The 25,403-nt window shown below is 35.0% G+C and overlaps 1 protein-coding gene across 7 annotated transcripts in view; it reads right to left on the reverse strand.

Annotated features, from left to right (window-relative positions):
• The window catches only part of LOC117164223 (uncharacterized), a 335,191-nt gene that overhangs the window by 68,236 nt on the left and 241,552 nt on the right, over positions 1 to 25,403 (reverse strand). For all 7 annotated transcript variants that reach the window (XM_076619721.1, XM_033347140.2, XM_033347142.2 and 4 more), the window contains one exon: positions 24,675 to 24,818. In XM_076619721.1, coding sequence (XP_076475836.1) covers positions 24,675 to 24,818 — 144 coding nt within the window. The remainder of the gene's footprint in view (positions 1 to 24,674; positions 24,819 to 25,403) is intronic.

Below are 25,403 nucleotides of genomic sequence, written 5' to 3' on the forward strand. Positions count from 1 at the left end.
AAATTGTAAGGCAGAAAATATATTTAAATAGAAGTGTAATAAGTAAGAATACAATTTGAGCTGGTTCAGATCCGCACGCTAGCTGTGTTACCCAATAACTGAAAAACCCCGAAGCCAACGTCGCCTGTCTACTGTTTATGGCCTGACTTCGTCGCAGTCTTTTGTCTACGCGCTGTCGATGGCTTCAGTGCTTGAGAAAACTAAAAAGACCAGATGTAGAGTTTTCTTAGAAGTGGTAACCACTTCAACACAGAATATACACCAGTTTATAAGTATTAGGTCAATAAAAAAGGTAAAATAAAATAAAAGATTAAGAATAATCAATGTCTATTGGAAACATTGTTGGGAAATTATTAATTTCGTCAAAATTGATTACTTTGAGAATTATTATTTCAATCAATTTACATTACGAATCTTGTTCTTTTTGATACATATTGATCAGATATTGCAAAGATTTATTTTATAAATTTTCTATTACTAGCGATACTTAACACTTATGAGCAGAGACGAATATTGTCATAAAAAAATTTAGAAATCTAAATAATAACTAATACAATCTTTATCTTCTTCATCTCTTACAAGATTATATAATAATAATATGTAATTAACACTTTTGGTGTCTTCGATCCATATGTTATGTCACTTTAATTAGCTGATAACTAGCTAGCGGAACTGCTTTTTTGTATACTTGTTAAAACGACATATTGTTTTATAGAAAAATTAAAAAAAAGAATTAAAAAAATAAAAAATTAAAATGCACAATGAACAAACATTAGGAAAATACATTTTTGATAAAAAGAAAAAGAATGCGATTCCACAAATGAAGAAGCCGTACGTTAGTAATAGTGAATGTGTTAAACGACTAATGTATCTGTTCGAGATTTGGAGGGGTCACCTGGTAATTACCGCTACGGTATGACCACCAGACGCGAGCCTCGAGCAGGGCGACCGTCAAGGGTACCGTAATGCGGACAGTAAGTAAAACAGTGGGCCTATTGTTCAGGCCAGGTACTTTAGAACCTCACGGAAAAAACCCATAAACTACAAAATTGCGTTAGTTTATGCTACATCGCAGGAAGACGGGACACGCGGGTTTCCCCAAGTGTAAGGTCACCCGCGCGAACCGTCACTAAGGCAGCCAGCCCATTCAAAAACATACGGCTTTACCCAAGGACCAGGTAGGAACAAACCTGGGACACCCCCACGACGAACCTTCCGCTACCACAGCAACAACCCTAGGACACACACTCGCAGCAGTGTTCGAAGAGTCAATACGTACCAGTGAACAGTATATTCCGTAACCTACGGACAGGACAGACTCTTGCATCAGTATTCTAAGAGTCAACACTTACCAGTACTCACTCAGTGAACAGTATATTTAACAGGACAATCAGTACACTTACGGACAGTGGATTCAGAGTAGAACGTGGAACATAGTAACTTAAATCAGTGTAATCCGAGTATTGAGTGTAATAAATAAGGTGAATAAAACCTCGCTCTTTACCTTTATTGTATTCCTCCACGTTGGACGCTAATAACGTTCAAGGCTCGCGATAAACAACCGATCAGTTGCCATCCGACTGGTTGTTAGTAAGTTGTGCGTCGCAACAGTATCATTCCCACGAGTGGGATGTTCGAAGGTGGAAAACGTTTACTTTGGTTGCTGGAATATTACCCATAAATTTTGATTGGAGCATTTCAACGTGAACTGCGAACCCGCGCAATAATTTCTCGCCGTTTCTCATAAATTTCTACGCTCCGTCTCTACACTCCACTCGACTTACTTGAATAAATGACACAGAGTTTAAGTATTAACACCTTCCGGAAGCAAGGCTCCATGAGTTTATCCGCTACTTTTTGCGGTGTACTCCATCCACGCTCCATAACAAAGTTTTGATAAATAATCCATTACTTGTAACGGATAAAAACATTTTAATTGTCTATTTATGAGCGTACATTTAAGAAATATCGTAAGTTTCTATAAAAATAAAGAATTTTGTATAAATTTATGTAAACACACGTTATTTGTTATGTGAAAGTACAATAAGAGGAAACCTAGATTAGTTAAGTGAAAAAAAATTTTTTTTTTTTTATTTATTTGTTGAAATTACAATCCTCTCGCGTTGAGAATTTTCAGTAATTTTTCTGGCGTGGCGCAGTGACATGGCTGTTTATTTACAATAAGTTAATACTTATTATAGATAGGTATAATTTATAAGTATTATAAGTAAGTGCATATGCTTAATTTGGATAATTAAATGAATCTAACGTTTAGGTCTAGCGGGTAGTGCCTCTTCAGCCTGCGAATCTGGTCCGTCGTATCCAGTAGTCCAGTGATTAGGGGGTTTCGGTGTTTGTTGATTCTTTTGCTATATCTGTCGCTATATTTTGCTATTTCCTCTTTGACGATGGGTATCTTGAGGTCGCGGTGTATTGTTTCATTGGTTACATACCAAGGTGCGTCAATTAGGGATCTTAGCGTTTTCGATTGAAAGCGTTGGAGTATTTCAATGTTGGAGTTACTTGCTGTTCCCCATAGTTGGATTCCGTAGGTCCAGACAGGTATTATTACGGTCTTGTAGAGGGTAATTTTATTCTGTATGTTTAGTTTGGAGCGTCGGCCCGTGAGCCAATAGAGTCTTTTTAGTTTGTCCTTTAGTTGCTTCGTTTTATCTGAGATGTGTGTCTTCCACGTTAGTCTCCTGTCCAGGGTCATGCCCAGGTATCGGACTGTGTCCCTGCTAGGAATTGTTGCATTGTTGATGGTGACCTGGGGGCAGGTTTGTTTTCGGAGCGTGAAGGTTACATGTGAGGATTTCTTTTCGTTGACTTTGAAGCCCCATTTGTGAAACCACTTTTCCATGGAGTCGAGACTTCGCTGGAGAGTGGATGAGGCTATTACCGGGTCTGCGTGGGTAGCTAATAGCGCTGTGTCGTCTGCAAATGTCGCTATTGTTATATCGTTTGATATGGGTAGGTCGGCAGTGTAGATGGAGTGCAGTAGGGGTCCGAGGACACTACCTTGGGGTATGCCGGCTTCTATTGGGAATGTTGCGGAAGTGGCGTCTAGGCATTTAACCATGAATTGTCTATTGGTTAGGTAAGATTTTAGGATGGAGTAGTAGGGGTGAGGTAGGATCTTTTTAATTTTGTATAGTAGCCCTTCATGCCATACTTTGTCGAATGCCTGTTGGATGTCTAGGAAAACCGCTGAGCAATATTTTTTCTTTTCTAGTGTTTGGCTGATCGTATGAGTTAAGCGGTGGATTTGCTCTACTGTAGAATGATGTTTTCGGAAGCCGAATTGGTGATCTGGGAGTGTTTTCAAGTTCTCTAGGATTGGAAGGAGTCGCTTCGTGAGCATCTTCTCGAATAGTTTGGACAGGGTAGGTAAAAGACTGATTGGGCGATAGGAGCAGGTTTCGTATATCGGTTTACCGGGTTTAGGGATGAGGGTAATCAATGAGATTTTCCAGGCCTTAGGATAGTGTTCCAGGCGAAGGATAGCATTAAAAATCGATGTGATGAGTGCTATCCCTTTTGTGGGAAGTTCCTTGATTGCTTTATTGCTTATTAGGTCGTGTCCTGCTGCTTTCTTGGGGTTTAGGCGACTGATTGTTTCTATAGTCTCTGCAGAGGAGAAGGGTTCGATAGGAGGGGACATTTGGAAGGGGGTGTGCAGGTATTCGGTAACGTCCGCGGCGGCTTTGGGGGAATGGGGTTTGAATACTTTTGACAAGTGTTTAGCGAACAGGTCGGCTTTTTCTGTAGGGCTTCGCGCCCATCCACCTTGCGGACGGCGGATAGGTGGGATTATTTGTGGCGGGCGTGTGAGTTTCCTGGAGGCCTTCCATAGTGAGTAGTTGGCGTCGGCTGTGGGGGATAAGCTGGCGAGGTATTTATGGAAGCAGTCGTTTTTATAGATTTTTAAGGTTCTGGATAGCTTCCTAGTTGCGTTGTTAAGTTTGCGTTTGTCCTCCGGTGTTCTATGGGTCTGCCATACTCTTCTTAGTCTACGTTCTTCTGCTATTTTTTTTTAGTATGTATTGGGGATATTCTTGTTTGCTGTTAGATGGCTTAGTCGGTGTGGAGAGGCGGATTGCGTTTATTATGCTCGTGTTTAAGTATTCCGTGGCTGCTTCGATATCTTCCTTTGTTTCTAGTGGGGTGAAGGCTGAGGTTGAGTGTGTAAAGACTTCTCTGAAGAGCTGCCAGTTGGTGTGTTGGTTGTGAATGGAGCCGTTAGGTGTATTCTCGATGATTGTTGAACTGACTGTTGCTATCACGGGAGAATGATCAGAGGAGAGATCAGCCGAGGAGTTGATCTGGACGTGTCTTGATGGGATATTTTTAGTTATGACGAAGTCGAGAAGGTCGGGTATTTTGTTGGTGTCAGTGGGCCAGTATGTGGGTTCGTATGTGGTGAGGTAGTTGAGGTTGTTGTTTATTATGCTGTTTAAGAGGTTTTTGCCTCTTGCTGTAACCAGTCTGCTGCCCCATTGGATGTGCTTGGCGTTATAGTCTCCTCCAACTATGAATCTATTGCCCAGGGTGTCCAGGAAGTTATCAAAGTCTTCTTTGGCGATGGAGTGTCTGGGAGGGCAGTATACTGCTGAGGTGGTGATTGAGCCATGACAGTCTTCTATTGCTACGTTTGTTGCTTGTAGGTAGTTTCTGGAATGATGGAAGTTCGTAGTGCTTAATACTTGCTTTGATTATTATTCCGGTGCCACCGTGGGCCTTTCCGCTGGGGTGTTGGGTATGGTAGAATTTGTAACCATTTATTTTCAGGTAGCTCTTGTCGGTGAAGTGGGTTTCCGATACGAGCATTACGTCGATTTGCTGGTGTTTTAAGAAGAGTTTTAGTTCAAGTTTGTGTTGCGCTATACCGTTGGCATTCCAGAGTGCTATGCGCCTTGGTTTTATTTTGAGTCGGGACGTGCTAATTTTTCCACGATGAGTGTTAGTAGCGATAGCAAGTGATTTATTTGCTCTGATTGTTTCTCTATTAGCTTTTCAAGCCTTGAGGGGTTGTCTGTGTTAGGTGGGTTGGGGACACTGTTTTGGGGAAGGTTCCTTTGGCTGTTCGGGTTATTTTGGATGCCTTGTACTGCTTGGGCATAGGAGGTTGAGGTGGAGATGAATTTGGTAGGACTGGGTGTTTGGTTGGTTGAGGGGGTTGGGGTAGTCGTGAATTTCGGCGGGCTGGGTGTTTGGTTGGATACCTCTTTTGCTCTGAGCTTAGGGTACCTGTTCGTGTATAGTGTTTTATATGCTGGGCAGCCTTTGTAGTTGGCAGGGTGGTCCCCTTGGCAGTGGATGCATTTCGCTGGGGTTTCCGGTGATTTGGCGCACTGGTCAGTGGAGTGAGTGCCTGCGCATTTAACGCAGCGGAAAGTATGGTTGCAGTATTTCTGCGTATGACCGTACCTTTGGCACCTTTTGCATTGCACTATTTCTTTTTTCACGAGCGGTGGTTCGATCTTTACTATCGCGTTCATTAGGCGACTGATGTTGTAGATTTCCTTATTGTTCGGCTTTTGTTTAATGTCTAGGAAGAATAAGGATAACGGGTCTTTCGAGACTCTATGCCTTATATTACTTACGTTGATGACTTCGTGGCCGAGTTTTGAGAGTTCGTATTTGAGCTCGTCTATGTCTGCTGAGTGGTGTATGTTTCGTAGGACCACCCGGAAAGGTCTTTCCTGTTTGAGTTGGTAGGTGTGGAAGTTGGCGTTCAGGGTCCTGAGTGTCTTGGTGAGTTTTCTGTAAGCTTCTGGGTTCGTCGGCAGTATTTTTACTCTATTGTTGCTTATCTTAAGGTTATATTCCTCCTTGCTGATATCTCTCTCTAGGGACCTGGTCATTGTCTGTATGTCAATGACGTCGTCCACAAATATTGGTGGGGGAGGGGGGATTCTCTGTGAGTGTTGGTTTGGTGGCGGTTCTACGATTTCCATGGCGTCGTTTGAGGATTCCAATACGGCGAATCTGTTGTGTGTGTTTATTTGCGTTGCTGTTTCTATTTTCCTTTTCTTTGTAGTATTAGCGTCGTTAGTGCGGAGAGTTCTGCTACACTTCTGCCACGGGGGGGGGGGGTAGCACGGGGTAGCTGCGAGTCTGCTCCGGGGAGCCTGGTCGCGGTTGTTGGGCCATCATCGAGCTAGTTAATTCGGAATGAACAACTAGTCGTGAGGCTGTGAGGCTAGTATTCGGGTTGGGGTTAGGTGCGTGGGATTTTCTTCTCCCTAAAGGGTAAGGGACACTTAGCTGTGTTCACTTTCGACGGTTGGGCGACACGTGTTGTTTTCGGACTACGCTGGGCACTAGAGACACGTCTGCACGCTTCGGCACTCCACAGCGAACTGTAGTGAAAAATTGTATGTTCATAGTATGTGTATGAAATTCTATTATGTATAAAAATATTATAATGCATTTTTGTATCTTCTACAATTTTCTGTACGTTGTTTTCTTCAATTTTGTACCAATTTGACAAAAATAGTTACTCAGTTAAAAATCTGGTTTAATATCTGAAATTTACAGGTGCATAGTAAAATGGTCAATTAATTTCAATAACTTGGGCAAGACAATATCCATTTAAACAATAAATAAATCATGACCAAATATGAGTTATGAATTTTAAAATAGTACCTAAAATAGTTTCAACAAATATAAAAAATATTGAAGGCACACTTTTTATGAAAAATTAAGAGAGTGCCGAAATAGAGAATGAAAAATGTTCCAAGAATCTATACAGTGCAGAAGTGTAACAATAGTTACGCAAACAAACTTACGCAATACTATGGGAAGAGTTTGTTTCAGAATTGATGTAGTCGAGTTCAATTGAAGTATGAACATAGAACTCGGCTAGTATAGTTCGAGGATTCGTTTAATGAATTGGAAACACGTGCGAAGTATCGCGTAGTAATATAATTTTTCTCATTTAGTAACAATTCCATAGTGCATATACCATGACGAATTGCATTCAATGCCCTACGTTCTTCAAAATTAATTAAAAAAGTGTAAATTTTAGAATATTACAAAATTTTTGCTATACACAATGAATACTTCATATTCTTCCGATATAAAATTATGCTATCCAGACAAAATGAAAACAATTTCCAATTTTAATATTGTACAATTTTCAATTTGTTACACGTGGGTCTATTAAACAGGTCTATTAAAATTAACAAATTTTAATGAATAACAAATGAAAATAATATGCGAAGCTTCCTGTTTTATTTGACTATATCATATTTTCGCTTCTGACTTTCTATTTACTAATTTTATTCATTATTAAAAGACTGTTTACGATCAAGTATTGTGTTTCTTGCAACGATGTCGAATTTTGATGTACCGGGAATATTATGAAGATAAAGATATACCTAGATTAAATGAAAATCCTCAATCTTTCATGTTTCACGAACGTTCGAAAAATACGCAATCGAACACGACGCGGAGTTGTATATCGTCCTCTGATCTGCCATTCTAAAATATTCAACGTACTTCGACCGGCTGTGCAATAAATTTCCAAGGGGGCGACGAATGCCAGGTATTTGAGAGGCTAAAGGGGCGTCGGTAGAAACGACGAGTCGAAGGTGAATGTCGAATTAATATTGAGGCTGGAAAGTCAAACGGCCTTTCCAATGGAATATCGAGCGACTTGAAGGAAGAGGTGACGCGAAACAATTCCTTTCTGCACGTATTTGATAACGGTGTGATTGCTTTTCAGTTCAAGCTGCTACTCCCCGCTCGATTTATAGGCTTTCTGTCAGGGATAGGTAGTACCATGGTTCCCGATATTTTCCTACAAATTCATCTTATTTACCTTCTAGAAGAAAATAAAATATGACTTTTATTATAAAATTTATTTCTAACATTTGAGTGCTCTTTGTGTTGAAATAGATATTGAATATGATGAAGACCATAATAGAATAGAATTTTCATTACATTGATAGAACAAGTAGCTCAAAAAAGATTACGAAGGTATTCAAGTTTGATAGATCTATGTAGAATTTTATGGGAAATAGTAGATACATCGAACTGAGTAACTTTTTCCAAGTTTGATTTCCAAGACAGTCATAGGTAAAAAGATTATTTATGTCTAAAAGAAGTACAGTTTCATATACTTTTCCGAAAATATTATTGTTCTCGATTTCATAAACTATGAGCTAATAAATCCCATTCTTCATATCAAGGTTTATTTCGCCTAGGAAGATTTAGAATACCAACAGTAAATAGTACAATAATTAGTGCGACTCTCGTTAGAAATTAATTAATATTATATACTATATTGCCCGTAGAATAATTACATTATAATTAACTCACTAAAAGAAAATGGCTGAAATTTCGTATTATCATACATTATAATATGAAATAATTCCAGGATACACAAAAAGATACTAAAATCGACCGATAAAATTTGAAGAAACAGGAATGTCCCTGATCTCGAATCGAACAATAGCGCTGATCGTTACCGGAAAACAAGGTTACCGGTTACACAAGGAAAATGTAATACTTGATCGGCAGTTCTGAAATAATTCGGAAATGGCGCGAGCCAGCCGGAATAGTTTCGTGCATCTCAAACAGTTCGTTGATCTCCTTAAAATTCGATCGCTCTAAAATTATTCCACATGACCTGGATTATTCGGCTGCAAACCGAACGTTCCGCTGTTAGTCGCGTGATTGCTGAAATCCGGTTCCGCTCTGTTCAGAAAGCGTCATGCAGAGTTCCAAAAATTTTGCTCGTTGTACAATGGCGATATCGGATAAGTCGGTTTTCCATTGCAAAATTCACTAGTTTGTTTATCGTACCCGCCGGAATTTCAAACGTATCTGTACGATAAAATATTACGAAGAAGAAATGTTAAACGACTATCAGTAGTATTATTAGTATTTTAAAATATTCGACCATTTTGTATGGAACATATTTTGGGGTTATTCGTTGATTCGATTTAATTTGTGAATTTTGTTCATTGGTAATTTTATTGACGAATGTTTTTGCATTTATTCCACATGGAATGATTTTGCAATTTATAAATTCGAGTTGCATTTACAATTTCACCACATTGCAATTGTTTGTGAGTTTCGTTTGGAAATATGGATTTTTTTTAGTCTGAATTATATACAATCTTTTATTTCGGAGTTCCAAAATAAATTTGTAGACGCTTAATTAACATAGATTTTATATTGCTATTTACTTCCATTGAGCTACTTGTTCTACGTTTATCGTTGTACTGATTTAACTGTTTTGCTCAATTTGCTTTTTCCAAATATTTATAATATAGACGATAAAACGCTGAAATCTCTCTCGAGAATCCGTGTCAGTCATCGGTGTTCATGTCACATTAAATAGCTAAGTAAATGAATGTGACTCGTTTCTTTTTTGAACCCATTAAGCCTTCTCTCTACAATAATTTTATCGAGAAAGCGTTTCAAATGGTATTTTTGAGGTAATAAAGCTCCATTTCATACTACATACATGGCTATAATAGACGGAACAGACAAAAACTGCAAAAACTACCATTTTTCTTTCTGCAATCTAAATCTAAAGAGGTAAAGATCTACAAAAGATCTACAAAGATCTACAAATTGTAGATAATGTGCAAAAATATATAAAATATCCAAAATAAGATATTGATTACAATATAATTTAGTGGATGAAACAAATCACTATTCAAAATTCATTTCATTATTTGTGTATATAAATACACAAAAACATAAATCAGCAAAGAAATCCATAGCCTATTAATAATTTATGATTCTTGAATGCAATTTATGTACATTGTATTCACGAAAGTATAATAGATCAAAGGCGTTTGAACGAGGAGCACACCGCACAATTTAGAATCAGACTTAGATTTCAGGTAAGCAAACGAACTATTCGGGCAGCCACCAAGGAAATACCAGTTTCTCTTGTTAGAACATTGTGTATATTTCAGTGTATACTTCCTATTTCAAGGAGAGTTGCTTCAGGCTATGTAGCGTTATTCTTACTTGTATCATTGTTGTATAAAAAACATATTGTTGTTAATATGACTAAATAGTCATTATAGATTGCTTCACACAATTGTTGATAAATTTTTTAGAATTATTGAGACATTTTTGTGCTTGACGTTGTATACGTTCGTCTAATATTCTGATATATAATGGCGAATTTGAACAAAATGTGATGTTTGCTTTCAAACAGCAAAAATTTACATACACATTATTTTACGATGATACATTACACAATATTATGTAAATAATTAGAAGTTATTGGAATGAGATCAATTATGTATTTTTGAAGTAGCTCTTATACAGTAACCAAAAGGTTAGTTTACAATTTCTGTCATTGGTCAATATTTATAAAATATTATGTAAACAAATGCAAATTATTAAAATGTGTGTAAAACACTTATGTAAATAGTATATATTTTTTAGCTGCTAATAAAAACATTTCTCAGAAATTTCATCTTATTTAATTGGAAAATAGATAGATATGTCATTCATTACTCCTAGTTGACGCAGTATCGAACTCGAATACTAAATGTACACATGATATAATAATACACAACAATATACAAATCACGCTGCACAACGCTTAAATGGACTAACAAAGGAACTCAAGTCAAATAGCCATTTAAGTCTGTTTGCTGGTGCTGACAAACGGCTTTGATCGATAGACGAAACTCGCAAGTATGTACACTTCTCGCAGCTATGTAATATTCTTCGCGTAAATAGCGAATTCCTGCGTGTAAATATGACTCTTATGACTCTCAGCAGGACTCCCAATAATGCAGATCCCATCGTGAGACGTTGTTAAATTAATTCCTCCGTTCCTTATCATCGTTGCGTCATATTAAGATGTGACGCTTCGTAGAATTTCACGAATGTATGAAGAGAAGCTCACCAACGTAAATTTTCTGTAAAATTTTAAAGGTTAGCTAAAACTGTCATAATGTCAGCAATTATAGGTCAACGTTGCAATAAATTGAGCACGAAGGTTTTTATTCACAGCGAATGAAATTGGAATACTCTCTGTACTACAATCAATAAGCAAACACTTTTGATCCTTGTAAACTGGTCCATGCCATGGGACAATACCTGTAATTAGCGCATGCAATACCACAATGGCCAATGATTAGTCATCGTATTGCTCTGTTATGGTAACCTGATCTTTTTACGCACATATGAAAACTAAGGTAGTTGTCTCACTCATAAAACATGACCTCCATGTAGTAATAGTTCTTTAAAAAATATACAATATGCAATTGATTTTGAAATAATAGCGAATTTATGTGGAGTGAATTAAAAGTGTTAGAATATTTCACGAGCCATGTACACGTATAAATCAAAATTTCTGGAATATATATTTTTAAAAGATACCATTTCAACAAGTACTAGAAAATTTAACTCTAATCCACTATTTAAAATTTAAAAATATTTGCTTAACTACTTCCTTCAATTTTCCCTGAAAGGAGGTACAGACTTCAACCATCGTAATAACGTCTTACAAAGAATATTACACCGGTTAATTGGCAATTTTCCGAATAGGACGTTGACTTTCTCGCAAAGAATAACCGTAAGTAGCTAGTGGAGGAAATAATTCATTCGACCTAATTTCTGTCCGTCGCTTCAGTTTACTTTGTCACCTCCGACGAATGTAAGGATAACCCGTATCGCCAAGATAATTTCATTCAAAGAAAAAATCAAACTTTCGAAAACCCGCAGGCAAGGATTGAAAATCAGGGCGTACGGTCAATCCCCAAAGGAGATTAGTTCATCAATGTTTCATGAGGCGGCCATGTGCCGCGTAATTCACTCTTTAAAATGGAAATCGGAAAAATCAGGTCCGGTGGTCCACCTGTCTTGGCCAATTGCATTCGACGCTTCCTCGTTTTGTATACCGCCAAACATTGTTTCTGGAAAATTATTTTCATTGCTACACACCGTGACACTTTCGATTAGATTCAATCGAACGATAAAGTTTTCTGATTCTACGAAAAGACATTTTGTGATAAGTTTTATTCATAGAGCTGCTGAGCAACATCGAAAAATCCACTAGATGTAAATAATATATTCTACATAGTTCTGAAATAATAATATTTTTCGAATATTTATATATATATAGATATTACATTTTTATCAAATTTTAAAAATAAGTTAAACTTGCTCGACGATACCCTATTGATATCTAGCTTTATTAAACTTTAGACGACATAAATCTTGCGCAATGACTGCATATGCAGATAGTTATCTATTTGAGAAAATCCTATTTACGTAGCTTCTTTCATTGAACAAACGACTCAAACAGGAATTCGCACAGTTGTCGTAAGAAAAAGAAGAGGACACATGAACACGAAATAAGCTCAATAGGTAATACCAATATGAATACGGGACAAATTTATCTGTGCGAGGAGAAAAAACGAAACCGAGGAGAAATGAAAGCGATATTCTAACGTTTATTCCGCGCCAAGAAGCAATTTCGGAATCAGGACATGAGATCCTTTGAGAACCTTTCAAACAGCTTTCTTGGCCAAAGAATACATCATTCCAGATATTTACTTTAAAGATTCTGTCAAACATTTCGAGGGAAATCGCTCTTCCTCTTTTTTATGCGCGTTAAACCTGTTTTTACTCAAAAAAATAAACAATAAAAAGCGATTTCACGATGAAAATAACGCATGTAGGAAACAAATACTGAATTTCGAATCGATTAAGAGTTTCACTTGGTGAACTATTTTTAATTTCGAAACTTTAAGAAATGTTAAATTCATGGTTGGATTCCTACTTTGTAATTATACGCATGACAATTGAATCGGGTTTTCGTTTTATAATCAGTATTGCAGTGTTGCTTGATGCATGAGTTTTTACTTTATTAGTAATTGCCAGACTTTCTCGTGTCAAAATTTGATTGGAAGGGTCGCTGACCCGTATTGGCAGTAGTCGAACTCAATGAACGCTGCTACTACGATTAAGTGTACGGTGTTTGCAACCCTTAAAATTTCACCATATGATATATCGTGGTATATGTGAAAGATACAATTTCTATTACAATCTATGTTGCAGTGCTAATATTTTAATAAAATTTATGCAAATATTGGATTTATTTAATATTTAATTTATTATTAAGCAAAATATAGATATTCCTTTGCGATAAGCTGAGATACATACATAGATATAGATATAATAATGAGATAAATAGGTTTATAGATTAAATAAATAATTAGAACCGTAAATACTTCAAATTCGAAGCGTTCTGGTTGTTAAACATTTATAACTGAAGTCATAAAAAATAAATAGAAATGAAGATATGTTAATGAACCAATTAAATAAACAACGATGGCTGTATACATTTATAAGAATGTGGATTAACGATATTATATGTAACTGTAAAATGAAAGTAAATAGCATATCAATCACAAGTTTAATGTTCTCTTTTTCATTTGATATAGGATATTCGTAGTAGAAATTTCTGGGAAATAGCATGATATTTATTTTACCTCAGACCAACGATGAACGTAACTTATGCAACAACTTGATATAAGAGTATCGTGGCACGGGCATCAGCAAACGTCTGGAGTTTCATCTTCGTGTTTAGTTTCTTCTTCGACATCTGATCGTCCTTTACTTTAGTTCAAGCAGATATAACGGGTTAATGTCTTAAAACATTAATCAACTATTAATTTACAGTGTCTTGTAAATAAAGAGTTCAAGAGTTACGTCACAGAAAATAAGAAATATATGGATTCTACTGATTTCAAATTTTCAATACAAAATATTCTAAAATGTTCCAATCGTGCTTTTCAGTAATTTTATGAAAGATGATCGTCTACTTTAAAACTGAGATGATAGAATGCAAATCTTTGAAATTTGTATAACATTATAAATCAATCAAATATCTATAAAATTAGAAATATTTATAAAAAATTACGAATTGGACATTTCGATTATTTTGTAAAATAATATTAAAGTCTAAATAGATTGATTGATATATGATTAAAAATGCAATATATACGTTTTTCTTATACTATCCTCGAGATATCATGTACATGCTTCTAACATATTTTTTAAATCTCAATTCTGTTGAATAATAATCAAATTTTTTTTACTATACCACTATCGACAGTAACACAGTCAATGAAAAGGACGACGCAAAGCACCAATGCGAACTAAAAGACTTCAAGTAAAATAGAGGGCAGGAAAAACAAAATGGAACACCACCCGGAGCAGTATTCCAACTTTCCAAATAAAAGACAAGACTGAGTATCACAACTGACCGTAATTTCTCCGTGTTTACTAGCCGCGATAACAGAACAGGACATTTGTTCTACGAAACACAATATTTATTATAGCAACCATGAAAGGCCCGTTTCTACATTGTGTTCATTCCGTGTTATTTACACTTGTTTTCCTCTTCGTTCGACGAATTTTCGTCGAGTCGTTCGGACAATCACTCGATCGTCTAATGGCTAACGGATTCTGGGAAACATTTAGTGAACCATTCGTAAAATATTTTTATGCTTTCGCACGAGGAGTTTCATTGAAAATGAATAATAATTTGAAGTTTTGCAAAATGAAGAATATGAAGTAAAGAAACGGAGAAAATAAAGAGTAGAAGTTTTAGAAAATATACATGTATAATTGTTACATTACAGGAGTTTATTTCATCATTGTAATAAAATTGGCCGTTTAATTTCAATAATGAAAATAATTAAATATCAGTTAACTTTCAAAAATTAAATGGAATTGCTTGTTAAAATGTATTTAGATCTATTTGAAGCAGTGCAGAGATATGAAGAAATGAATATTTATTAAAACTTTTTGATAGTTTACATAGAAGCTTCTGATCCATAGTTGAAAAACAACATCGATCCAATAATCCATAAAAAACTGAAGACAGCTCCGTGACAGGTCTTACTTCAACCATTTTTCTTCACCTTGTCACTTAGGTCGCTTTTTATTTTTCCTTCTTCCGCTTATTCTTCCATTTTCGCCAGCGTTCGCGCTTCTTCGGGACACGTCATCGAGAAAATTTAACGACGACAAATGAAGTGGAAAAGGATGCGCCATATTCTTGATTCCCGAATAAACTTTCCTTCATACTTCGTCTAACGTGTCACATAAATTTCCTGTCATCCCGTGAACTGTCCACGATACATTCACAACAAAACATTTTACACAGAGTTTAATATCTCATTCGTGTGTGAAATATCAAAATTTAATTCAAAGAATCATCAATCATAAAATATTTAATTATATAAGAACATTTATTGAATATTTAATTCAGAAGATATTGCCCAAGGGATAAAACAATCGAATTTATTTACTTGTATTCTTCGCATTTCTTAAATGTGTCAAACATACAAAAAAAAAGAATACTTCACAAAAAAGTTTATAAATTTATACATACCTTTAACAGATTTCAAATTATATATTACTTAACAAATAAGAGATGAAAGTTTTAGTGCAAATTAAAGATTATCAATTTTTAACTAACCATCGTAAAGAATTGATTACTGTCTTAGTTGGTTGTATCTGTACTAAATACCAATGACCACTTGTTTAATAAGACCGAGCATGGTGTCAAATCATCGCGTGTTTCGCCGCAAAGTACTTTGATGTACGCGGATAATTCATGCGGATCCAATTAGACTTTGAGATCGCTTCGTAATTATTCCGGGTCAATGGTCTAACGTTGGCAGCGCCACGAAGAAGAGAACATCGTCGCAATGCTTTCCAATGCGTTGTTGGAATAGGAATCACGTTTGATTTCATGCACATGTCGTAATCAACATGTCGGGCATTGAGCGAACTTTAATGAATTTTAATATTTAAATGAAAAATACAAGAAATTTTACATGGTTTTGTATATTGTTGTGGTGTTGTAAGCGATTGTAATAGACAGAATTGAATTTCAAATAGTTTTAAAACTTATACATACATACCGATTTATATTTTAAAACTAAAATAGTCTTCAATAAAATTCACAAATATGGGATTAAACTTGACAACTTAATATTTACTTATCATATCCACATTTAATAATATTTATGAATACATAATCAAGCTCAAAAGAAAATAAAAATAAAACTCAGAAATTCACTTAACCTCTCCCAATATCTTCTCACCTAATAAATCTTTCACAAAATGAAACGTAATCCTATCTCAACCCGTGAATCGCAAAATGCTCCCATCTTTCACACGGGCCTCGTGGAATGATTAGCTGCAACACCGCTATCGTTGGAACCCTTCCACGCAAGAAAACTTGCAATAGGTATACTTCGGTAAAACCTGCCACGATAAAAACTGTCAGGGGATGAAAACGAAATTCGATCTCGCGGGCAAGAATACTCGCGGTCTCCGTGGCGTGCACGTTGATTATTCCCTGGAGTTTTTCATCTATTGAACGTATGCGCATATTTTGCTTACTAGTGTAAAAAGCTCCCCTGCCGCGCCTTATACAGGCGTGCATGACATACTGTTAAATTAGAATACCAACACAGCGTGTTCTCCTTCCTTCTTTTTTCATGTTTTGCCTTTTTCTCTACTCTCCTTCTTTCTCAATAAAAAGAATTATCAGATTATTTTTGGATAAAAGTACTATATAATATACATCTAGTATGTACATTCATTGAAGAAGAAATAACAATTGAGGGGTTTACAGGTTAAAATGGTTACAGGTTAAGTCCATATATATAATTTTATCAATTTTTCTACTTTTTGTTTTATGGAATTAATCAATTTGGCAAATGGGCGACTCAGTTGTTAAATATAAGACAAATGAATCTTGATTAGCGAATCCACGTGCACACGTTAAATACGTACTTTGTAGTTAACCGAAGAAAAGAATGATTAACGGAAACGCAAGACGAATAACCTCACACATGTCAATCGGTATTGTGGATCACTCTGTTGCTGAAGAGAGAGGACGTTTTGCAAGAGTATAACATGTATATTGAATAACGAGTTCTATTTCGTGGCTAGAATATCCGTCGGTACATACGAATGGGTCGATGAATGCAATGCGCGAAACACCTGTTTGCTAATGCATCAGTAATTGGTACGGTCCTACACAGGCACGTGTGCGCGATTCGCGAAACGAGCCTCGATAAATCGGATCTTAATGAAAAAACCCGACGACAGATGGAAATTCTATCTGAAAATATCCCTACGATGAATTGTACAATTGTTCGAGGATAAATGCCACTACAGAGTAGGCCGATTATTTTTCGAATGGACGATTTGGAAATGGTAGCGTGCTGTGATGTTGTTTTATTCCATGGTTGGAATATGCTGTAATCAATAGAAAAAGACTTGAAGATCTATATAATTTTATTCATTTAAGTAAAAAAAATAAATGATGACTTTTGTAGTTTGTTATTTTAATGTGAAATCTGGAAACATTTCAATTCTATTTTTGTACATTTCTCTCGATAACTCTTTTGTGCAACTCTTAATTTTGACGAAAGTAATTATCGTTGGTATTATAATCATGAAACTAAAGACTCTGCTTGTACTTCACATATGAAGTATTTGATAATTCAATGAACTAAGAGGAGATGCAATTTGTGAAGAAGGAGCGTTTTGATAAAAATTACTTAGGAAATCTTTTACTCACGAACAAAATCTGATTTTGAAATGTTCTATATTTCTTTTCTAAACATCAGAAAATACTCTAATTTGCTTCCAATATTAAATCCATATTAAAATGTTATTTTGTAACATTAATCGTTGTAACTTTATCTACTTCTGCTAAAACAACTTTATATATTATAAAATACTAAATCGATGTTAAAAAGTAAATTTAGAAAATACTTCATATCGAAACAAATAATAACTTTAATATTTTGTAATCCAGACGTATAAAATTGCTTTTTGTATTTAGCCGCTGTATACCACATATACGAAAAAGTAGAAACAGTATCAACAAGGAGAATAGACTAAAAGTTTTGAGATTATTTCATTTAGATTTCTTTCAACATTTAGTTTTCATTCAACGAATTCCGCTAATTAACTCGGCACATCGTGTCCTATATTTACATTTATATTAAAGGTATTGTATTTTAAGGTATAGCAATGTAATGAGGATTGTTTGCATAATAGGAAACCTGTATTTGCATCGAGTTGCGTCGAGCAACCATGATTCGAGTTGCCTACGATCATCCTCCCCTTTATCCACCCTTATTGCTCTTTATTCCTGATTCCAAAACACAATTCTACACTTCCTTTTCAATTTTATTATTATGTTATTAGACTGCAGATGTTTATGCACTCATAGGAAATGTAAAGACACAAAAATATTCAGAATACAGCTAAAATACATAAATACAAAAAATGTTTAAAATAAAGTACTCCTTATAGCATCTAATCTAATCTTCTGGAAATTATTAAAAAATAATTACTGAGATATATACGGAAGGAATATTTAAATTTTCATTAAAAGGAAGAAAAGATATTTAAGTGAAAAAGACATAAGTCTAATAATTAATTTTGGATAAATATAACTATTGTTATTTTCTCATTTGCGAGACAAGAGTTTTAAAAGCCCAAAATTCTTTCCCATCACAAGCATGATTTGAAAATTTCAAGTGATAACGTACGTATGTTCATAAAAATATAAACTTGCATAAACATTCGCAGTTAATATATCACTTATCTTTTCCATTCCACTTTCCACGATCTCGTTAATATTGTACCTCTTTTTTAATGAGTACCTCTCTGAACTCATTTGACACATTAAATTGAAATAAAATTACAATTCTCGATATGGTGCACATTGAGGTTGTGTTGAATTTTTACAATTGTGTTCTCAATTACGGTAGACCGTTTTATCTAGTATCGAAGCGTGAGCTATGTTTCAGAAAAAATATCCCAGAAAAGATCGGCGTGTCGTCAAAAAATGGAAGCGGTATGATCGGCGTATAAAATTCGACGGGGAAATAGAATGCGCAACTAAATAAAAAGAGCGTCCAGCCGTGAGTACGTGAAACACTCCACCGATTACTCGAATTGATTGCCGCTGTGAACAGTCGATTTTTTATCTCGCGCGTGAAATGGAAAATCGTTGGGGAAGTTGCTAGAAACAAAACTTTTAAACACTGTCTCTTATGGTTCTGTTATTTATCTTTGCGATGCCTTAAGCGATGTCTGCAGTGTTACAATGAGAGAAAAAGAACATTAGAAATGTAGTTACATTCGAAATTTCGTTTTACTTTCGGTCAACGTTTCAACGTTATTTCCAGCTGGAATATATTTTTATTATATTTATACATTTTCATTATATTGAGGTGTAGTAAGAAGTGTTGTCCGTGATTAATTGTAGCTGCTGGCTGCGTGGAAGCCGAGATAGGTTCTGCTGCGGGTGTAGATGTCACTGCTGATGGGGTACACTGCTGTTTTTCTTCCATTTTTGATGCGTGGCAGAAAAATCAGAGACTTCGATCGCCGGGATTTGAACCCGGGTTCTGAATGTTTGTAACTTAAGGCGCTAACCACTGCGCTGCCATTTTCCGACACTACTTAGTGTCGAATGGTAGTATTTGCTGTTGAGTGCCGCCACAATATATTTATATATTATATATTTTTATTCTGTTATATGTATATATTTATTTAAGTGGTTGTTGAACAACAATTTGTAACGATTGGTCCTTTATTAATACACTCTTTTATCTGTTTGCGTGTTTTATGGTGAAATATTTTTTTATTTAAAAGTTCACAAAATTCTAAATCGACTTTTGACAATCGAAAAGTAATAAGAATAATAAAAATCATATTATACATGTATTATTAGAATTAGAATTCTGTATCCGTGTGATTCAAAAAGTGAAAAAGTATTAATTGAAATATTTATTACCGAAGAAGCTTGTCTTCTTATTTTCTATTTCTATCTCTATTTCTTTTTTGAGTGAATCTATCGTTGCAACTTACATGGTTAATTTGTATATTCGCGTGTAATTGATCAAGGCTGACAGCAAGAAAGCTGCAAGCACAGCTTAATGTATCGATCTCTTACAGATACATCGAGTTATTACTTTAAGAGATAAAATACGATTAATGTTGCATTAACCTGTAAAACACCTTTATTTTTCACTCACAGGTAATACACTCATGATTAATATGCAATTAGACTACTGCAAACATTTGCATTCGTACATTCGTTATCTGTCGTAGTTTTCTTTATTTTTTCAATGAATATGTGTAGCGTGTCGAGGGTAGTACGAACCTCTAGGGCTGTTCATGCAGGGCACTTTTGCAATTCCTACATTAATTTAATGGAATGGATAAAATGTACTAATTAATACACGTCATCTGGATGCATTATGAAACTGAATCAGTCGTGTTAAACATTTTTATGAAAATGTCTCTATTTTTAGTGCTGAATTGCACATTTTACACAAGTTTGTTGTAAATCTTGATTATGATGAAAACTTTAGTCCGACACTTTTAGATTTGACAATTGTAGATTTCTTTTACTGTTAATTCTTCTTACTTATTAATTGACGTGTCATATTTTTCTTATGCAATCATCAAATAATTAAAGTAAGGAGAATGCATTTGAGGTACTGTCTCTCTCCATAATTCATCAATAGATTTTTAAACAAAAAAATCAACACTTTTCGTACAATAATCACACTAATCCATCAATTAACAAACTCAACACTGTTACTTGTCGAAAAATGTTCTACTGTGTCTAGCCCGAAATGTGTGTGGAAACGAAGAAAAACAAAACTTGGTCAAACCAAATGACAAACATCATAACGATGCTCATTTTTCCGTGTTAACCGGTGATTCCAGGCCCAGCCTGTGCTATAAACTCGCCGACGATACGAGCAGTCGGTCGTTACCGCAGCGACAATGTTACGCGACGAGTGCCATTAAAAGCGTCCGCGGTTGAATCCGTAGTTAGTTCTCAACCCAGTTAGAAAGAAAGAGGGAAGAAGAAAGTAGAGTAAAAGCAGAGATGCCAGTCCCCGTTTCTTTCCTGTATCGCGTGCACAATGAAAATAACTTGGCATTACAAGCGACGGCTCGTTATACGCGACGCGGTACGCTCGATGCCCGAGCGGATTTCTTCAGGTCGAACGGACGACGTGGCTCGTTAGAGGCCGTGCCGGTATCATTATTCTGGAATTTTCCACAGAAACGCACCGGCTGAGATAGCTGACTACTCTATGTATCGTCAAGAGTGTCGTTAGTGGCCAGTGGTTAGATAGCGACCTGTTTTCGAAAAGGTTTGAAACTCCATGCTTCATGACGCGCCATCGAGATTAGAAAATTGGCCATACAATCTTCTTTTGTAAAATCTCTGCTCTACTATGTAAAAAGAGTCGCAGTGGTTTCTTGGAAGAAACGGAAAAAGGAGCTTCTCTAGTGCACGTGCCTTTGACGATTATCGAAGAATTCTCTTTAGGATGATTATAATACTCTCCTAAAGGAGTTTAGTGGGGCTTGGAAATTGGGATAGTGAAAATTACATTTCTTAGAATTTTTCAGGATATTATGTGATGATTTTTCGGGTATCTTGTAATTTGACTGATTACTATTTTCTATGGCGAGTTTCTGGATACTTTTTGATTTGACAGATTGATGTTTCCGTCTATTATAAATATATCAATTTCTATTTTTCTTTATCGTGAATAAGGCACACATACATCGTGCGACATACTCTATTTATTTGCTTTATACAAGAAATAATGCGCTATTAATTTCTTTGGGGAAATTACATCTTACGGTAGTGGTTTTCATTATTCAAAGAGCTTCCTAGATATTTTCCCCTGACGAGTGTTGCTGTTTCACAACCTACTTTAGATACATCAACCTGTTTCACATTATTATTTACTTACTTTTTCTAACTTTTTAATTTTCAGGTTCATACTCTGACTAGTCAGCTTCCTTTTATGTAATGATTGGTTATTATGTATTATCTTCTCACATTTGTATACTATGGAGATGATAAGGAGGGTAATGCTCTCTGTCGCCCACCATCACTCAATGTTACACTGTTTTGTTTGTATATGTAACACATTTGACCAATACGTGTCCTTAACTTTACGATTGTGTCGAGTCTGTCAAAAATAACCAATCAGATTCGCATTCCTTCCATAAAGATTTCTTTCCATTTCTGTACTATTCATTTGAGTAATAAAACTTTGGAACCATACTTGTGCCAAAAATGTCTACATGTCTAAGTAAAAATGATCTTCAGACAATTTTGAGAATGTTAAGGTGTTTAAATAATATTGTGAAATAACGAAAGTATCTGTAAAAATATGATAGCATCACTTCGGTGCAAAGTTTAAAATATACATATATGTATGTTTATATTGCAGCAAAAAAGTAGAAATAAAATAATTACTCTAAGCAAATTCATCCACAAATTTTCTCATCCGATTTATTCAAGATTATTTTCGCCAATTAATTTGTATACTTACTGAAGAGTCATACTGTACAATTAAAAAATGAAAGCTAACTAAATATGTATTTGTTTCCCTCGTTAAATATTATAACGAATTTTTTGTTTTGAATATCTTATATACCTTTGTACATCATATGTGCATTATGTTCACTTTTACATTTCAAATTTCCTATAAATACACAAATATGTGTAATTTAATAATCTCCGAGCGGATGAAACAGGCACTAAGGAAACAAAGCGTTTCTATATAACGTACTCGAAAATTGGTGAATTTCAAGTATTATAGGTTCGCATTGGCGGTACCTCCGAATGGAATACAACCGATCATTATTCACTTGCCAACGGTCCAAACAATGGCTATTAAGCAAGTCCTTTCGTTCAGACTGACTGGCCATTAAGTACAGAAACGAGCCATCCCGAGTGAAAAGCCATCAGAAGAACTTCCCGCGAGTAGGCAGCTGCGCGTCAATCGTCCTCAAGCTTTTTGGGTCAATCGACGCTGCTGACATGGACTTCCGACTTGTTCGTGAATGTTCTGTTGTTTGCTCATCAGGCTTTGCCATATTTAATCTTTCATGTCCTGCTGCGGTTATCTTTCACAAAATCTATCTTTCTTTTATTTGATTTTCCCTTTTTTCTTGAAAGAAAATTTGTTCAAACTTCGTAGAAATGTTGTGATACATAGAACATTCTTTGAATTGGAGTTTCATCTATATATGTAATTTTTAGTATCATATTTTGTCAATATTTAAATTGATAGATTTATTAATATTAAATGAATGTATGTATTAATAGTAAATGTTAGTTCTGTACAAGATGAAACGACATAAATAATGTTTATTTTAAAGTTTCCACTAATTATATACATATATACATATACATATATACATATATACATATATACATATATATTGTTTCTCACAAAACTTCTGCTTCGCGTATATGTTTTATCCTATCTGAAAGTATTCTGAAATATCAATACAGTATTTTAACTTCTGTTATTATTATCCAATTTTAACAGAAGTAATCATTTCAGATAAAAAAGAATTACACGATTACCAAACTGGATCGAAAAATGCTTGGTAAAAAGTGACAGAAGTTCATAAAATAGCAAGTAAACGAATAAATTTTTTCGTGTCAAATAATGCGAATTAATGCGTCTCAGATGTGAAATTGTTTGTAAAAATTGGTGAATGGTGGACCCGAGACAGTGTTTGTTCGCGGTTCAAATTAAATTAGTTGCTTCCGTCATTCGGTTGTTTTCATTCGTACATTAAAAATACACGGTGATTTATTACGTAACGGCGAACAGTTTTCCAGGGCAAACCGGTTTCATAAAAGATCACAGAGAACATGACGTTCCGCACAAAATAAATGTTCCGCTCCATTTGTCGCACGTGAAAAATATCGAAATTCGTCCCAAATATTCCCAATGAGCGTGTTATAACGTTCGACTATCGATTTTATACTCTGCAAATAACCTATCAAATATGTATATACAGGAAATTGAACTCAAAAATTTGTCTGGAATTTATGTACATTAAATAATCGCTAATACTGTTATGTTAATGTGTTTATAGTTCATTAGTAAATTTATTAATACAATACAGTGGTTGTAATATGTAGAAATAGATTTTAATTTGTCTTATATTACAAAATAAATTATTCTAAAGTTAATGAACGAGAAAGGAATAATATTTATAATAATTAATTTATATTGCTGGATATTGGAAAGGGCTAATAATAATTGTTTCCGTAATTGTTTCGTAATTTCACAAATTTTAATTAATTAAATGATTAAATGATAAAGAACGTTCGATATTGCTTTGCGTTGTAATGACGATAAATATTTTAAAGATGGAAACTGAGAATTAAATGCCTTAATTGATCGAAGGATCATTTTGTTATTAAAAGGATTCAAAATCCTTGAAAAGGTTCCATTTCTTTTGAATCCAGCTGGAGGACGAATTATTTAGTACAAATTATTTTAGTATATATAATAATACGTATTTATCAATTGCAAATGATAATTAATTCAGAAATTTTAAATTCATTTTCTCCTTTTTAGTAGAATAATGACCTCCAAAATATAGCTTTCCTAAAAGTACCTCTATTATATCACAAAAAATCACATTTTAAAACCTTGAAGTAACACTACAATAATCACAAATATTCTGACATGAATTTAAAGTTACATAAACTTTTTTATTAAAAAGAACGTGCGTTAACATTATCGTAATAATTAACATATTCATAGAAGAATAATCAAACTTACCACACGTGTAGACAACTTTCAAATACGTTCTGCTTTCCGGATTGCAAGGCTCACCGAACGTCGAACTGTTTGCCACCACCGAGCAGCGACGTTTCCCATGGCACAAATTCATCACGGTTTCCGTCGCGTACGATGCCATACAAGCTGTAACCAGACAGAATTGATCTATTCAGTACGTTCGCTCGTAGCTTCATAGACGAGAAAAAAAAGAGCTAGTTTCCCAGCTTACCAGAAATTGCGCGGATCGTTCGTCGAATGAAAGCTGAATACCGGATTAAAGGTCGACTGTGACTACTTCAGAGCGCTTAATGGAAATGTCAACTTCATCAATCTATGGTTAATAATCCGACGCTTGACATGAATCCCGCATAACGCTCATATGAATATAAAGCACCATTTTATTCTCTTTAGTTCACTTTAAACCGCATTTCTCAATTGTTTTAGTTCTTTTTCAAATTGCTTCAGTTTTTTTTTTATTTTCAAATTATTTTAGTTCTTTTTCAAATTCTTTTTGTTCCGAGAGCATGCGTCATCCGTGTCGTTTGTTATTTTAGTAAACGAAAAGAAATCCTAAACTAAATCAGAAAAACAAACATTCATGTATCAATCATGAAATATCATCAAAAGGTTCCTAAAATTTTTCCAATCATTTTTGGAAAAATTTCCAAAGTTCCAATTTAGCTAACCTTCCTCTCTGAAATCTCGAAGTGTATCAGAGTCAAAAGTCAC

Source organism: Bombus vancouverensis, chromosome 7 (genome assembly GCF_051014615.1).
Source record: "Bombus vancouverensis nearcticus chromosome 7, iyBomVanc1_principal, whole genome shotgun sequence".
Lineage (NCBI taxonomy): Eukaryota > Metazoa > Arthropoda > Insecta > Hymenoptera > Apidae > Bombus > Bombus vancouverensis.